The following is an 18,557-nucleotide window of genomic DNA, read 5'->3' as shown; positions in this document are numbered from 1 at the left end:
GGTAGAACTACGCACCGACTGCAGCTGGCATAATGCTGGTCACTGCTAATTTTAACAATTCACAAATGTTAAAACTTTGATTCGAAGTATACATCATGCACTGCATAGATATCAAAGTAAAAGAAGAATTCCTTACCGTTCCATTTCCTTAAATATGTCAAAACTTTGTGACCTTGAGTGGACAACATCACTATCTCGTCTCTGCAGAAGGGGGAAAAAACATAAAGGGAGGTTTGAGAACGGGAGGTTTCATTTCTTTGCAGTGAGACATAAAATAGTAAGATTTGCACTAGGCACAAGTAAAAAAGCAGGGCTGCAGCAAAGAAAGAAGAAGCATAAATTACTGATGCAGCATTAAAAAAAAATAATGCAGAAAAAGAACAATGCACAAGGCTATAGCCTCCTACATACTTTCCGCGCCCCTACAATCACTCCGGCAGCATTGTTCACCCTCCTCACCTGGCCTACTTGCACTTCATTCTTGGCTAACAGCGTCCTCTATAGCGGTGAAATTAAAGCGTCTGTGAGCTGTGGCAGACGTGTGGGAAAGTGCAAAGGTAGTGTGCACATGTCTGTAAGTCTACCAAAATGTGAAAACTGTTTGCCTGCATAAAGCAGTGGCTGCTGTCCGCAAAGCAAAAAGGCACTTACATCTGTGAAGTTGACTGCGGGCATATCCTTTCCAGAAAAAGTACAGATCAGCCTGTCCTATCAAATTTGTTGTTGTGCTTTGAACTGAACTTTCTTTTATACAAAGAACTGCATTGGTTGAGACTTCATGCCATCATGTGCCGCGTCCTAAAAGAAATTGAATCAGTGTGCTTTCTCATTCTGAGCATTTTCTTTAACAGTCACAAGATTATAGGGCCGCATTTCATTGGGTAGTGGAAACACGTCAACTGTATACTGCATACTGAGAGTTCAGACTGCTAAGTTATTCTTGGCATTCGATCAGTGTCATGTCATCATGAATGCCAGATGGCAATTTTTGGTGTGTGGCTTCAGCAGAAATGGTGCTCAAGTGCTGCAATAGCGTGAGGTCTTCAAGTATTCAGGCCCCAATTATCACGAAAAGTCGTGCGAGACAGTTGTGACAGTTTTTTTTCACCATCTGCTAACTTTGTCCTGAAGGTAACAGATAAGAATAACATCGTCAAAATATCTACAGCAGCTGCTGTCACAGATGATTCATAAGCTGTAGCTGCAAATGTTGACAATATTTGTGTTTGTGTTGCACTTTTCAAACTTCATATTGCTTGTTTACTTGGCTGGCATGTAATAGAGCTTCAATATGGAAATGTGTAAGGCCGTATCTTAGTACAGATGAGAGAAATCTCTTATGCTTCCCCAATTCTTGTACACATTTCTTTGCAACAGACACAATTTGTGGAAGACTGTTTGTTCATGCCACTGCAGGTGTTACTGGCACTTAGATTCAGCAAGGCGATAGAAGTTGCACACACACACACAAAAAAAAAAGGGGGGGGGGAGGGGGCATCTCTAGCGGGCACCGCGTTATAGCATCGTCTTCTCCATTCTGGGCTAGCACCACTGACTGGACTGGTGACAAGCGCTATAACCAGGTGCAACGGCTGGCGCTCTGTGCTCTTCGTCCTGATGAGAGGGCTGAATGTATACAGGAGGCTATGACAAGGCATAAACATTTGGCTGCGTGGTGTGTTCAAAGGTGCACTGAAATACTCCTTCAGAAACCTGAGCAACATACTGAAATGAGTTCAATTCTATGCAGGGAATGCATTATCAGAGAAAGTTTTGAAGAGGACCTAATATATATGAATGAAGACATAATGAGTGCTGAATATTCACAGCAGCATTTACAGGCCAGGAATCTTTCCTTACCATGTTCAAGAAGTGTTTCAGTGCCCCTTTCAGCATTCTGCACAAACATTCTTTATCATGGTTTCATAGTTTGTTGCATGCATGATATGAAAAACATGCTTTTTTAAAGGCTTTTGCTGCAGTCGAGCCTAACGCAGACACAAGGTGCTTGCACGCGGTTCATGCAGACAGTGCAAACAGTGAGTGCATTGCAGTGGTGTAATGATGATGATAGTGGTGGTGTTGAATGCAGTGATGATACCTGAAGACCACGCGATGTTCTCAGACTAAAAGATCGACCAAATGATGTGTTTCTGTGAGGACTGCAAACCTGCACAAACGAAAAGACCGAGCGATGCAGAAAAACTGCTGAGTGATTGCTCTAGAAGTCCTGGGCTTATCGTAAACTTTACTGCGCCGTTAAATTAAACAGGTAAAGAGACATAAAAGCTACCTTTTTAACTAGCTGGGGCAAAAGTCCAGCAGGGATACTAAATACCAATCACCAATAGGTAATAAAATACAGCATTTTTATAGAACTGTGACCTTAATGCTACCAGTGTCTCTAAAAATAGTCCATACGTAGCTTGACACATTCCACTTTACTGAGTTACAATTGTGCTTTCAGAAGTACGTATATTACATAGACAATATCTTTTTCACTGCTCCAAGAAGGCGGTAGGAACCTTGCCTTGAACACAAGCTCATCATTAACCCAACGTTTTGCCTATTACACCAAGATAACAATTTGAGGAAATTCCACAGCCACTTTGATGCCTGCAAGACTATCCTTTGTCATTCAATTGACCTTCTAGTTAGCAGACGTGCTTTTTGTTTGCCACCACAGAACTAACAAAGGGGTACTGACATTATATTTTTGACTATTTATTTTTTGGTGTTAAATTAATGTCCTAGAAGCTCTAACCTTATAAAAATAGCGACACGCCACAGAGCACCGTTTATAATTTAATATAACAGCAATTTCTCAGCCAGTCTCGGTTTCGTATCCAAGGAGGATATTGTGTCGTGGCATCATCACACAGTATGTGGGAGCAGGACATGGCGATGCTTTGACACTCACTCCGGCTTGCCCAGCCGTCCAGTGTGCTTTTACATCGGCCCTCACAATGAGTAGCAGTGCACGAAGTGAGCGAGCAAGCCGGATCGAGTGTAAAAACGTCACAATGTGTTGCTCCCACCATACAGTGCCGTGACGTCACGGCACAGTATCCTCCTGGAAATGAAAACAAAACTGGCTGACAAAAGCTGTTTTAATAAATTATTAACGGTGCTCTGTGGCATGCCACTATCTTTTCTAGGATTTAGTGGTCTAGGACTTTCATTTAACAAAAGAAATTAATAGTAAGAAAATCATACTTAATACACCTAAAAAGTTGCGATCATTTGGATTGTCTGCAGCATCTGATACTTAATATACCTAAAAAGTTGCGATCATTTGGATTGTCTGCAGCATCTGGAAATCTTGATCAAAGGCAGCACATTGCATTCTGAGTGGAGTGCACCAGTTCCCACCACACATACAAACTGTGCGGACTCCGGGGCATGAGTCCTTAAGCGGCAATCAGCAGGCACACACCTACGCCCGAGTCAATGCATACCGGGAGTCACGAGAGGGACGTGCCTAGCAGTTCCACCCCGATCTTATACTATTAACCTACACCCACATCCTACAACACTACCGGCTTTCACAAAGAACACTACAGCCACCTCATAATGCTCTGACGCGAGAGGAAGCTGTAATATGGCGGAAACTCCAAACAAACACATATCTGCACTTGAGTCTCTACCATGCCATACACCCTGCGCTGTGTTCCTATAAATGTCCACACTGCAATCAATGCGCAACGCTTTATTACATGGTATGGGCTTATGCAAGCACACCAAACTTCGCACCCGTAACACACCCTACCATACAACAATAGGAGGCAGCGCTGTCCAGCTCCGACTCAACAGATAAGCTCAACCTGGTCAACCGAACGAGAAGGGCAGCTAAGGTTGCTGGACTCCTCGACTGAAGGGACCACCCACTCCAGAGCGGAGGAGCATCCTACACTTGTGTGTCCCTTTGCATAAAGTTTATTCTTTCTCTCTTTCTGCAACATGTGCACTTATTTCTGCATCCAAGATTAAAAAACAAAATAAATGAGCACGTGATTGGTTCATACATATGACTTTGTGAACTCACTATATATGTAAGTTGGCAAAGATCCTGTTTAACTACTTATGTTAACAGCAGCCTAATTGGTGTTGTTATAAGACCTTTGAAAAGCACAAACATTAAGACCCGTACGAGGGGATACCAGAAATCATGCTCTTTTTAAATTACAATATTTGCCAGTGCATCAATTTCATCTTTGTATAAGATGCATCTCCTACTTTCAAAGACTTTGGAAGACAAAAATTGGTATATTATACACACCAATTTTAACTCGGTTGGCATGATGAATTATACATGCTTATACACTCATCTCAACATGTCGTACTCACCCATTTTAGGGCACTAAACTTTCGTAAACAAAATTTTTATGAGCTGCCCATTCTAGCAGAAAGACCTGAACCAACACTCTTAGGCACAGGAAATCAACATTTACTGCATGTCACTTGAAGCCACCAAACGCCTCATCCTTTCACGAACTGTCAAAAACCTCGGCAACTTCAGTAGGAAGCATCGCTGGGCTACCGCTGTTGTCATCTGAATAAACTTTATGCGACAATGTAAGCATCTTGAAGCACATCACTGGTGTTGCCTCTGTGGTGTGGCGTGCTTGGGACAAACACACAAACAACAACCATGTAACGTCTGAGCACAGGCATATAAAAGCGAAATGGTTACCGGAAGCCAGACGCACTGCGACTGCTACTGGACTGCTGAGATAAAGCTAAGGCTTCTCGCATAGAAGACTTGATAATGATGATAACCAAGAGGCCCTCTCTATTTTAATGGGTATATGTTGCATGCTACAGGGTAACAATGAAATATTGCGGTCTATTTTTCTTATTTAGTCGTCAGCGTCGTGGGTTTAATGTTTATTTCATGTAAAACTAAACTATAACAGCAAATCACAAAGGCACCCATATCCCGGAGGTCACAATGGCAGCCTTCTGCGGCCGCCTCACTGCTTACACAGCAAGCCCTAGAAGCTGACATCTGTTGTCGCGGCCACTATGTTGCTAAAACAAAATTCCAATTTCTTTCAGAATGCTGCTGGGCATGGTTTCTTGAATTTAGCCATACCAGAGTGCATGGTTCTTGCTTATGCAAGATGCACCGATGAAAATTTTGGAGGGAAAATGAGTCTTATACACCAGAAAATACGGTACACACACTGAAACAACATATACATTATGCGTCAACTAGATACACTAGGTGTGAATCTATTGGATTAGTCGTCTGAAACACTTTCCAGGTGGTCAGCATAAAGCAAGCCTAAATTGTCAACAAAGCAACTGCATACACAATAGAGAGCTTTAGTTTAGGGGACGCAAGCGGCTTGCGCACACAAGAACTAGGGGCGACGGTACTGCACATGCGCAGACAGCTACATCTACTTGCGTCCTTGGGTTGTTGGGGCAGGGGAGTAAACGGGAGTGGCCTGCATGGTGCATCCACCTGGTGGCGCAAAGCTCAAGCAGACAAAAACAGTAACCAAGTCTATTCTACTTCACTGCTGGTGTAAATTTGCGGCACTGGCGTTATCGTGTTGCTGCCAAAAGTTTACACCCACAGCAAAGTAAAATACACTTGGTTACTGCACTATTAGCTGTTTTTGTCCTCCTGCGTTTACCCGAATACCGGACACGCTAAACCTCTCTATTAACTGCTTTTAATAAAAACAGTTTAATGTGTTTTACTTCATATGCTTGATTTTGTATTTTAAAGAATGATAACGCAGCAACGATCGGACAATGATGGCGCTGCGAACGCATGCGACCTCACTGCAGCATGCGTTTGGGGCTGCTAACCTATAACGTGTTTCTGCTTGCGTACGCAAACGCACCCAAGCGGTAGGGGCCCCAACGCCTTGCGTCCCCTAAACTAAAACTCTCTAATGACCACTTATGCGCTGATGTTCTTACAACTTGAAGCTGGAAGCCAGTGACTTATCATATCTCATATTAATTAGTGAATCAATGAAAGGAACTTCTATTTCTTGATGTGAAACAGAGGGGTATTGAACGGGCATTTGCAGGGGAGTATTTTCACAACTCTAATGTACACTTTCATGTTTATTTTTCCAGAAAAATTAAGTAAAAATGATGTGCATGCTATAATTAAGCAAGAGATAAAGCACACTGATGGCAAATGTTGCCACTGCCATCACAAAGCAGCGAATTTTTTTTTGCGTGCATGTGAGCCTCCATGGCATGTGCGCATAGCGATACCTGCATTAGTCACATGGAGGATGGCAGCCACCATGTGTCTCATGCATGTTACAGCTCTCGCATTTCAACTGGCGCATTTGATTCCTTGTATTCATATTATTCTTTCCACATTTCAACACTAGCAATGCCCTGGTGGGAGAACATTCTACCAACATGGAAGTGGTAACTGCGAAGTCATGCGGTGCTTTCTATGATGGTGAAGTTGAAGCGAAAGAGACCTCCATTTACGGAAAAAATGTCTGCTATGTGTTCCCCATCACCAATGAAAAGTGAAATGCACAGTGCGAATTTGGTGTTTCTGTGTTTTCTGTGCATGACTTATGCAAGCAGACAAAACGAATGGCCCAACAATTTTGATGGGTGTGCATTGTGATCGGGTGCACGAGATGGTGCAAATGTGCATGTAGGTGTCGCTGTCACCATATTTGCATGAGATCATGTAAATATGGCATTCTCTATAACACTTGCCAAACGGGAATTTACGAGAAGGCACGGCTAAACGCAGCTGACAGCATTGTGAGAATACCTTGGTGATATAAAAATCGTCCAACCCTTGTGTTCCGTTGCACTTGGGATGAATTCTCAGATCTCACAATAAAAATATAGCACAATGCCTCCGAAGCAAAGCGCCTCCTAACCGCTGCTGCCCTTGACCTGTTGTGCTTTCTTCTGATGGTGCTTAAACACAGAGGAACAGCATTAAGAACTGTCAGGGTCTGATGATGTGCGCAGGAGAAATATAGCACTCAGCAGGATTTACATTATTTTGCTTTTCATTAAGGGTGACATGGACATGAAAATGAGAATGCAGACATGAAGGAATGTGCTGCTCATCTATTTTGTCAAACGTAATCGCTTCTGACTAGCATCGTGCCTGTGATGCGTTTTAGAGCGTTATCACTTACCACACTGCGACCGTTAGCCAGTGGTTTGTTACAGTATACACAGCTTGTGTACATTACAGATTGTATGCGCTTCTGAGTGTAACATGTCCTTTTTACAGCCTGTAAAAGTACAAAACAGAAAGAGTCTACAAGTGATTGTTGTAAAGATCGTTGGAACAACTGATGAGTGTTTGCAGCCACTGCTGACAAACCTGCCGAATCTTATCAGAAGCATTGCATGCAGTGCCTTATTGCTAGTGTGTCGATCTTGCTTTAGACAGCCATACACGTTTTGTTGACATAAACAGATAATGAACATTGCTCAAATAAAGATGAATATAAATGCCAAACAAGCGTCATTACCAGAGTATGAAAGTGATTACTGCTTTTCCTTGAATATGATTAATTGTAGAGTTTAACATTCTGGAACTGTGCAGTAGGTTCTGAACAGAAGTTTATTTACGATATACGTATTTACTCGCATAATGATCGCACCCCTGAATTTTGTTGTCAAAATCGTATTTTTTTTTCTTTCCTGTGTAATGATTGCACCCTGAACTTGTCGCAGCGATATGTCGTGTCCCAAGTCTAGCTAATGATGATCGCACTTACCATCTGTCAAATGCTACGCGAACGGCTCTTGAAGTCATACCAAGCGGTCTGCATGCACCCAACATTCTTAAGCAGATGCCCCATTTATTCACTTAAAGAAAGGGGGTACCAGCGAAACACAAAGTACGCGCACACAAGGAAAAGGCGTTAGACACCAGTGTTCGTCCCTTGTGTTTCGCTGGTACCCCCTTTTTTCAAGTTCATCATGCACCAACTGGCCCAAGATCTTGCATTAATGCACCCCATTTATTCCTTTCATCACTTTCCAACCCTTCCATGAAAAAAGAACTACAACCAAACTTGCCTCAGCTTTATTGTTTGTAGGCTTAATAATGGTTTTGGTCAACAACAACAACATTAAAGGAGCCTTTTGATTCTTCTCGTCGGCGCTCATGGGCACGCAAAAAATCGCAAGCAGCATCGATAGTGGCCACGTTTACACTGATACGTAAGAAATGTACCCTATTCATACGCCGACGCTTGTAACGCAGCTAAGATATTACCCCACCCTTAGCGAAAACATGCTTCATTAGGATACCATTGAAGACATGCCGCAGTTTCAGCAGCATGCCCGCTATGTGTTTCTATGTCACTGGCAGCTAAGCGCGCCCATCTCTGTTTCTGTCCCCTCAAAGTGGACATGGCTACGTCATTGTAGCAAACTTGCCGATATTAACGATATTATTCACTACTGATATGGAAGAAACTGTTTCAATGCGCGTAATGTACTCACGAGAAGAAAAATAATTGCATTCGGCGTGTACAGCTTGCTCCGCAGGCCGCCATTTTTGTTTTGGTGTCCCGCACTGACACCGGCAGCCGCCTGCTAGTTGACCCGTTGTCATGCCACAGCAAACGCGGGATGAAAAAAGAACAGGTTTCTTTTTGTGGGAAATTTAACCTGCGTAATGATCGCACCCCTGAATTTGCTTGAATTTTTTTGGACAAAGAAGTGCGATCATTATGCGAGTAAATACGGCAAGTACACTGATATGCTTAAGCGGTGGGGATGACAGAATCATGAGAGATGCTGAATCCATGAGGGACAACATAATCGAGAGCTCCAGATTAATTTTCGACCACCTGGGTCCTTTAACCATTCTTGAATGTAGGCACTCCACTTTTTTTGGGGCAGAAAGGACAAAAAGTTGCATGCAAATGTGAGCCCCCCTTTATCATTTTCTTCACATATGCTGTCAGTGTTTGGACTACGTTGTGACAAACAATTTTAAGTAGTATGGCATTCAAAATGATTTTGCAGTGTTTAGCTATGAGCTCTTCAGTTTTTTCTTTTTTTTTTTTATGTATGACACTTCTTGCCCAGCCTGTGCAACACATTATATGCTGTGAATTTAAGCACTCCTTCCATTTCGGTCTTCAAAGATGAAGAAAAGTAGATCGGATAGATCAGCGGGTGCCTAGATCCAAGAAATAGTGATACACCTGTACTAACGCAACCAGGTCTGCAAAGAGTTCATTCTAACGTACAATGAATGAGGTGTTATCACTGACACATGGGGCTTATCTTTCAAAGGCATGCTTTAGGTATGTGCTATCTCAGGTTGCATTCTTTAGATACCAGGGAAACAACAGCTCTTGGTCCTATTGCTGCACCTATCATAGAAAAAGGTCTACAATATACCTGCACATCATGCAGTGGTTGACAGGCCTTTGTAATGGCACAATAGATGTGACGAACATTAGAGATAACAAAACTCTCTACAGCTGCTTCTGGTTGACGGTAAATAGAAGTGCAAGGATCGAAAACAATAGTTCCAACCAATTTTGGTCTACCCAAGAGCAACGATTATCAGCATTGCCCAGAGTATTGGAGGTGTGCTGCTACTCCTACAATAGCCAAAATCCATCTCTCGTAACAGTCACCATAGCTGTCAGTGTGTTTACACATTGTGCTTCCTGCTTGATTTGGAACATTAAACATGGCAGACACGACCAGGCACAGATGCTATACAGCAACCAGGAACAATGCCCACAACATAAGGGACGGTCCCTAAGCAATACAGTTGTCACTGCCTTTGAGAAGTAGTTCCACTAATGACATGAGTGAGATGAGCTGGTATATTTGTATAAGAGACACCAATTTATGCTCTAGGCCACAGACAAAGATCTGTGTCGACATGTTTCCAACCAAAATAGATTGTGTGTGAGCTGCTAACCGAAAGCAGCAGTAAAAACCGCGGGTAAGGGAAGGAATAGGCTATATAGCCTCCTGACATGAATTAATTTTTGGGTCTCCCTTTGTTTGAAAAGGTGGCTACGACTAACTAACAGTAATGCCACTAAACACATTTAGCACAACAGCACTATTATAAGTAATTATAAGTAATTATGATTATAAGTATCGAATGATTTGAAGGATGTTTAACTGTGGAAGCAGCACAGTACACATGTATTTGGCAGTTACTTGTGTGCAAGAAATCTGTGTACGAGAATGTGTGCAAAATCACTTCTCTATACACGCTTCTGCACGTCACTCCTATGTTCGAGCTTCCTAAACATGGACAGCTACGTAGTCCTTAGCACTAAATTAAGAAAGTTTCTAAGAACAGCATATCTTGATGCTCTGTTGAAATGTAGAAGGCATAATGCACATACAACAATGGACTTCACATGTGGCGTAGTTCTGATCACTTCACCCACCGGCTAATCACACTGAAACTTTGTGCAGAGGTAGCGTTTCACAGTGTGCTTTGTTTACTACTGTGTTTGGTTACATCCACAATAAATCACCACTATGTGTTGTCTGCAACGGCGCAGGACCAGAAAAGTAACCATACAATTGCTGAAAGAAACAATGGCACCGCTTGTGAGTTATGGCATGATGCTGCTATGTCCCGCTCTAACAGTGATGCAGCCACCATTCCATAACCAAAAAAAATTTTTTTCTTTTTGTATGGCATTGCCACAGACGACAGATGATGAGCATAAATTCAAACGCAGAAAACTAATAAATGACTGATATGTGTTGTTGCATTCACTTACATTTGTAACAGCGGCTGATTCAAACTCCAAAGTGTAAACTCTGGTCTAAACCGTTCTTAGAAATTGATTACAGAGTGATTTAACGTCGTCCTCCCATGTAATGACATGTAAAAGGCACCACGATCACCTTTCTTTCTGCTCATGTTTAAATTTACACTGATTGTACTTTCAATGTTTTCTGAACAAAGCAGGTAAATACTGCAGTTAAACATGGTTATGAAAAAGTTGCATTGAACAGAAAAATGCCTTCGTTATATCCTTTATGCATTTAAGTGTACATGCATATCGTCGAAAGAAATTGTGGTCACGTTTATGCGAAAGAAAGGCAAGCAGGGTAGCTCTGATGGGTGAGCAAAGAATTTTTTGCAGATTTTGATGACTCGTCAACATCTTGCCGTGCCTCATATCGGCACGAGAACAACAATAAATTATGCACAAGCACTACGCATCGCCACGAATGCACAACCGTGCAATCGGTGTTATTTCGCAGGATCAGCACTTTGACTTGCCGACTGCAGTTCAACCTAGCTCAGCTGCAAGCCAAAACATGCAGGCCACCCACACTCTTCAAACACGGAGGAGACCACATGTGGGCCCATACTTAGCTACTACAGTCGTCAGTCTAGCCCGTGCGTCAGATCTCACACTCAATCGCTGACGAGGTACCTCTGCAAACATAAAGATGTGCACGCTGCCGACAGGCTTTTTGAACATGAAGGGGACTGTATGCGAATCCATATTCCGTTACTACAGCCCTCAGTTTCGGCCATGTATCTGATCTCGCGCTCAATCACTGTTAAGGCCTACGAGTGCAAACAAGCTGGCAACGAACTTCCTGTGATTGCTTGTCACCAGCAACTCTGCTAGCCCCACTGCTCAGGCTGTAGGCCTAACCAGCGCCGCTTCTTCAGTAGTCGGCAATCAAAGTGGCAGTTTTGTGCTAGTTGATATGATGGCAACTTTGATCATGGCCACCGTGTTTGCCATTATTTCAATCATTGCCATTATACATTGCTGCTAGGGGTAGGTGGCAGTGTCACAGGAACCACGCCAGTCAGAAAAATGAGGAGTCTGAAAAATTGGTCAGCGACTGTATTTGAAATTTTTGCTATGTACCAGAATATATACATTGAGGCACCTGCAAACAAATATTTGCCTCGCTATAACTGACACCAAATTGAATACTGCACTTTCTATTTCATTAAAGAAGGAGAATACTCCACTGAAGTAAGGCATGACCAACCAAATTTTATATTTTCTCTGTCGTATCCATTAAGTAATTATATAAGGGTTCATTATATCCAGGCTCAACTATATATTAAGTAATATACAGTGCGAGATGCCACCTCAATTCTAAATGTCAGAGTAATTGAGACAGTGGTTCAGACAGAAGAGGCATTTGACCCTGCCTTCCCCTTTTGTACAACAGTTGGTAGTTTGCTGTGAGTAGGTAGCAGAAATGGTGGGAGAGAGTGGGTGTCTAGAAGAAAGAAGTATAATGGGGAAAGTGAGCGCACCAAGGAAAAAGAGTTGCCATGTGAGTGAGCAATGTGGTAGTACCTTAGGGATTGCCCTCTGAGCATAGCCGCAAGTGCCATAGGCAGGTGGCAGCAAGGCATGAGGCACAGGCGGCAGAGGACGGCCTTGCTGAAAGCACAAGCACGGACGCACCAGCACCGCGGGAGGTTAGTGAGTTGCTGGGGGCACCGGCAAGACAGCCTCAGTTGTTACGATTAGAGCACAAACAAACACCCACAAAAACAGCATAATCGCAACACAGAACAAACACAACAGAAACAACAGAGACAAAATCAGCAATACATAAATTTATAGTATTCAGTGTTCAAGTACTCCTTTCCTGCTTTCATTTTGTTGTTTACAGACTGAAAACATTTTTCTTGGCCAAACTAAGAATGCAACTAATCAAAGCTAAACACACGCAAAAAGGTGACAGTAACTCATGTCAGTAATGTACATGGAAAAGTTTCATCAGATACCTGCACCTCATTTACTATTGCACATTTCCCAAAATTGTTGCGGAGGAATGTTCCTTAAACAAGGCCTTAAATCTATTAGTTTAACGTACATGTTTGCACATTCTATGTTCATTTAAATGTGTTCAGCAAAGAATGTGTGTTGAAAAAAGACCAACTGTCCTTTTCACGCTCCCGATGATGTGGCAATAACAGTTAATTGTATGTGAGGCCCTGGTGATATTTACTGCAGTGGGTGCTACCTGAGCTGTGGGGTGCCTACAACTTGGCTTAATGCAATTCACGCTGGCTTAGCTAGCTAAAGCCATCGAAAATGGAAGTGTGCGAGCACATACAAAGGCAAGCACACAAAGTACTCAGCACATGGTTTTATCCTCGAGCTGTCTCTCCTGAGTGCACGCAGGAAGCTGGTGTTGGAGGTGAAGTGTTGTTTCTGTATGCCAGGAAAGATGCCATCTCAAGCTACATTATTCTAGCTATTACAAATGGAGACTCCCGTGACATATGAATGCAGGCCTAATGAATGCCATGTGAATGCAGGCTCGCTCCACGCTGAGGCTTGCCACGCGAGTTAGAATTTATTTTATGGTGCGAGGTCAAGGTGCCATCTAGGATCCATACTGTATATTACAAAGCAACATCAGCAGCCAAGGCTGAATTTCACATGATGCCGCACTTATCAGTGTGTTGGCACCACAGATGCAAATATGTCATAAGTGCGCCTTCTATAAAAATGGAATGAAACGCAAATTCACTGAATATATATGCGATCAACAAAAATAGGATGCTATCAAACATGCGTTTCACTGACTTGTGGATTGCAGGTTCGTGCCAGAGCCAATAGGGTCATTAGCTGCCTTCTTTCTGTGTTTCATAAATAATTTAGAGCTCTGGACCGCACAAGAATTTTGTATTAGTGAGCTAGTGTACCATGTGGTCTACAACAACATTTATTTAGAATAGAAATTCACTTTAGTGTCCATTTAAAGATCAAACACTAAGTGAAGAACAATTGCTACAATTTAGGAAAGTTCTGAAGAGGCCGCACACAATGCTCCCAGTCTCAACAGAATTTCAGAACAGATGATGACTACTGAGCTGTATTCTTGACTGTACAGCTTCAGCAATACTTTCATTTTTCTGTGCTCCTACACATGGTAAAATTCATTATTCATCAACTCCACAGTGTTTTAAGCATCCAACCTGTTACTTGATGCATATAAACTATACACAATGGCAGCAATATTGAGGTGTCTTCCGCCTACATGTTTTTGCTGTCATGTTTGCTTTCTCTCCTCTGGTTCAGGCAATTCGTGCCAAACTAATTTTCATGAAATCAATCCATCAAAGACAGAAGCTCGATTGCTATGCAGGCTTACCGGTGGCACAGGGCTGCGCATCTTGTGTTGCAGGTCTTTCTCGTACCACTCTTCGAGGTCGTCACGCGGATAGTGGCCCTGCCGCTCCACATGCCGCTTCTGGTGCTGGGCTCGCAACAGCTGCATGCGCTCCTGACGTGATGCTGCACTTGCGGAGGTTGGCGTGCCTCTGCTTGGACATGGTGGCGGCGAGGATACCGAGGGTGAGGGCTGCTGATGTTGCACAGGCCCTCGCTGTAAGAAGAGCCATCCCTGTGAGAGTGGCAGACTTTCACAAGAAGCATGATTGCGTCTGTGGAGGCAGCACGAAATGTTAAGTGCCTGAGTAGTTGCTTTATTTGCTGCAACAGCGCAGTTCACAATCTTTTTAGGCACCGTACCATATCAACTGTGACAAACAATCTAGGGCTAGAAACGCCGAATCCTCATAAGAATGTTGTAGACCTGCTTGGTGCATCAGTGGCTATGAAATTCTACCACCGAGCAAAAAATCACAGCTTTGGTTCCCAGTCACCGCAAGCTGCCATATTGCAATGGAGGCAGAACACAGAAATACTTGTGCATTTCACTTCTTATGTCTATGTTAAAAAGGTCAAGGTGTCAAATTTAACCTACAGCCCTCCGCAACACTTTCTGTCAGAACTGAAATGTTGCTATGAAATGTTAAACTCCATCATTTATTAGCTGAACACAAGCATAGACTTCACCGTTTTCACATGAACATAACCATCACAGTCGCATTTAATTTTTGTATTTACGTTCGGCCATTTGTGTATTGTGCGATTGGCCTCCGTCTCTCAAGTGGTGGAGGTGGACAATTATTGAAGCATGGCCTCACAGTCATGTTGATTGCACTGCGAATACCTTGGCTGTCTATCCCCACGTTTACCTTTGAACCCTCAGTGTGCACTCACCTGATTTTGAAAGTGATGGTGCTGTTGCTGCTGATACTGCTGTTGCTGCTGTGTTGGCAGGGGTGGCAATGGTGGCTGGTGGGAAGGCTGCATATGCTGCTGTTGTCGCTGCTGCTGCTGCTGCTGCTGCTGCTGTTGCTCTTGCTGCTGCTGCTGTTGCTGCTGCTCTAGCAGCTTCCTGTACTGCTCCTGAATACGCTCTTGCTCATCACGCGCTGCTTGCCTAGCTCGCAGACGCTCTGCCTCTTGCTCAAGTTCTTCTCGGGAGAGCTTGGAGCCTGGCTCTGGAATTGTCTTGCGGTTCTTGCCAAACCTACTAAGCCCCACCCAAGACATGCCCCAAAGTCAATATTTGCTACCACTGAAGCATATCACATTAGAATAGAACATTAGCATCACAGGTTAGAACAAATGTGATAAATGATGCACAATGGCTCAGACTGTGATTATATCTAACTTGCAAGGGAGGGCCAGGATATGCTTAGATGCTCAAAAAAAGAACAGCAAATGATGTCAATGGCGTAACGCTGTGCTCACTACGTACTCGGATTACAGTGGACCCGGAAGTTTATGGAACATGACACAGCCTTATTGAAACACTTCCCTGAAAACTTCCGTGCTGCCTTCAATTTCATACAATACGATACAGGTGGCTCTAGCCTCAGATGAGTTCGCCAGCAATTGCCCTACCCATGTGTCTCTGTACACAAATAAAGCTCATTACAGGACCAACAAGATGCCAAGCCCGCATTTTCTAAAATGTGCAGAGAGAGAAGGAGAGAGAAACGAAAAAGGAAAGGTAGGGAGGTTAACCAAGTATTTGCCCTATGGCTACCCTATGCTTGGGGAGGGGAAAAGGGAAGAACAGATAAGGAGAGAAAAGAAAAATAGTCAGTCATTCACAGTCCGTTGCAGATGAATCTCCACGGTCACAAACATTCATACAATCCAGTGTCCTTAAAGAAGCGCAGAAGGGCTTCTGTGGCCTTTTGCATGCAAGAATGCATAGGCCACGGTCCAAGAATCTTTTCTTTTGAGAGCACTCTATTATCTAGCAGGTTGAGTTTCGCTTGTAAAGTAAGTCGCTGAGTGTCAAAGGATGGGCAGTGACGCAGAAGGTGCTTAGAGTCTTAGCGCACCTGCACTGTTGGCCATTCTTATCAGGAACAAATAGGAATTTGTAAATGCAACGCCCAACCACATGCGACAAATGTGTAGAAATTGTCATAACACTTCCTGTCTCGCTACTTAAGAGCCCTTACAAAAGAGCAGTATTGAAGTGCACATCACGCCACATGCAGCTACACTCGTTCAAAGCACACATTATGGATTGTCAGTATGAGTTAAATAAGAGTAATACAGCAGATAATGTGATACGTCAGAAACAACACAGCATGGGCACAAAGTGATCATGAACTGTGATAAACATGTCAGTGTCTGAACCAACAAAGTGCAGATGATATAGGAGTAATAATAATAATATTTGGGGTTTTACGTGCCAAAACCACTTTCTGATTATGAGGCACGCCGTAGTGGAGGACTCCGGAAATTTTGACCACCTGGGGTTCTTTAACGTGCACCTAAATCTAAGCACACGGGTGTTTTCGCATTTCGCCGCCATCGAAATGCGGCCGCCGTGGCCGGGATTCGATCCCGCGACCTCGTGCTCAGCAGCCCAACACCATAGCCACTGACCAACCACGGCGGGTAGATGATATAGGAGTGACACCTTCACGTGGGATAAGCTATCAGCTGCTATTAAAGCAGCAAACATTTTCCTGCTCGCCCAATGGAAGATCCCGCCACCCAGCTCTTGCTCCACCACTGAAAGTCCCATGCCCACGCAAAGTGCAGTAGGGAAGTGTATCGGTTTGCCCACTGTAATTTACCACCAGTGGCTCGAGCATTGAGCACCACATACCTGAACACACTGCCAAGGCCTTTGAGCAACCCTTTCTTTCGCTGTGTTGGCTTAGAGGAAGCTGTATCCTTGCTGGTATAGGCAGCAGCTTCACGGGCATCCAGTGGCACCGTGACCGAATGCAATGGGCAGCCGCCTCGATGCTCGCCACTTGTTGCACTGCCAGTCTCACTCTCCTTTTCCTCCTCCACTGCAGCCCAGAAGCACAATTTATGCTCAAAAGTGCACCAAATATTACCAAACCTATACATGGCAAGAGTGTATGTTCTTCAGAAAACCATACTATCTCTCAAGGCTTCGTGGCATATTTAAATGAACATTCATAAATAAAATTCAAATAGCAATTCTGGCAATATTTATGCACTTGAAATAGTTTAAACATAACTTTGTACGATTATGAAAGAAGGCACTATTACTGGGTGTAAATCATATAATAGGTGAGTTGCAGCAGCAGCTTAGTTGAAGAGCCACTGCAATATAGAGATGAGTAATGACTGGGTGTAAAATCTAAAGGAAAAGGCTCCCAATCTGAGGTTTTGCCTGTTGGTGTAACTTCAGATATTGCAGCTTATTATATTTCCTATGAACTACTACCCAGAACGTATTAGACACATTCAGCAAAGTGTCTAACACTACTGTTACTGCTATCATTCAGGTCCACAGATGACCTTCAAGCGTGACAAACGATGCAAGATGCATATCAAAGGTGGATAAGCTGGTACACACAAATCTTGTGGGTGGCTAGGGGAACAGTGGTAACAGTAAGTCAAGCTCTGGGGTTTTAAGGGCGATAACTACAATTTGGTTATTAGGTACACTGTAGTGGGGGAACTCCTGATCAATTTCTTACTGTCCTAGGGTTCTTTGACATGTATTTAAATCTAGGTGCACAAGCATTCTCGCATTTTGCCTCACTTGAGATGTGGCCGCTATGACCGGAACCGAATCCACGACCTCGAGCTTGACAGTGCAACGCCATAGCCAATGGTAAGCAGTAGCACTGTGTTAAAACTGTCTCATCATCATCATCAGCCTGTTTTACGTCCACTGCAGGACGAAGGCCTCTCCCTATGATCTCTAACTAACCCTGTCCTGCGCCAACCGATTCCAACTAGTGCCCGCAAATTTCCTCATTTCATCGCTCCACATGGTCTTCTGCCATCCTCAACTGTGTTTCCCTTCTCTTGGTATCCATTCTGTAACCCTAATGGTCCAACGGTTATCTAACCGGCGCATTACATGACCTGCCCAGCTTCATTTTTTTCTCTTGATGCCAATTAGAATATTGTCTATACCCGTTTGCACTTCTTCATTCCATCGCTATTTGCGCGGTCCTTAACTTGTTCTCAAGCTTCTATGTCAGCCTCCAAGTCTCTGCCCCACATGTCAGCAATGGTAAAATGCACTGATTGTACATGTTCCCTTTCAATGATAATGGTAAGCTTCCAGTCAGGAGCTGACAATGTCTGCCGTATGCGATTCAACCCATTTTTATTCTTCTAGGAATTTCCTTCTCATGATCAGGGTTCCCTGTGATTAATTCACCTAGGTAAATGTACTCCTTCACAGACTCTAGAGGCTAAGTGGCGATCCTGAACTCTTGTTCC

The 18,557-nt window shown here is 43.4% G+C and overlaps 1 protein-coding gene across 7 annotated transcripts in view; it reads right to left on the bottom strand.

Annotated features, from left to right (window-relative positions):
* The window catches only part of baz (par-3 family cell polarity regulator), a 227,988-nt gene that overhangs the window by 2,167 nt on the left and 207,264 nt on the right, over window positions 1-18,557 (bottom strand). For 2 of the 7 annotated variants that reach the window (XM_075681153.1, XM_075681152.1), the window contains exons 20-25: window positions 16,951-17,140; window positions 15,030-15,345; window positions 14,116-14,367; window positions 12,303-12,389; window positions 7,149-7,247; window positions 137-201 (exon numbers count right to left, since the gene is read on the bottom strand). In XM_075681153.1, coding sequence (XP_075537268.1) covers window positions 137-201; window positions 7,149-7,247; window positions 12,303-12,389; window positions 14,116-14,367; window positions 15,030-15,345; window positions 16,951-17,140 — 1,009 coding nt within the window. Of the gene's footprint in view, window positions 1-136; window positions 202-2,101; window positions 2,171-7,148; window positions 7,248-12,302; window positions 12,390-14,115; window positions 14,368-15,029; window positions 15,346-16,950; window positions 17,141-18,557 lie in introns of all 7 variants that reach the window. The other 5 variants (XM_075681157.1, XM_075681151.1, XM_075681155.1 and 2 more) reach the window with 5 other exon arrangements.

The sequence above is a fragment of the Dermacentor variabilis genome, chromosome 2, assembly GCF_050947875.1.
Source record: "Dermacentor variabilis isolate Ectoservices chromosome 2, ASM5094787v1, whole genome shotgun sequence".
In the NCBI taxonomy this organism is placed as follows: Eukaryota; Metazoa; Arthropoda; class Arachnida; order Ixodida; family Ixodidae; genus Dermacentor; species Dermacentor variabilis.
The sequence above is the reverse complement of the archived record's forward strand: the minus strand, read 5'-3'. Positions and strand labels throughout refer to the sequence as shown.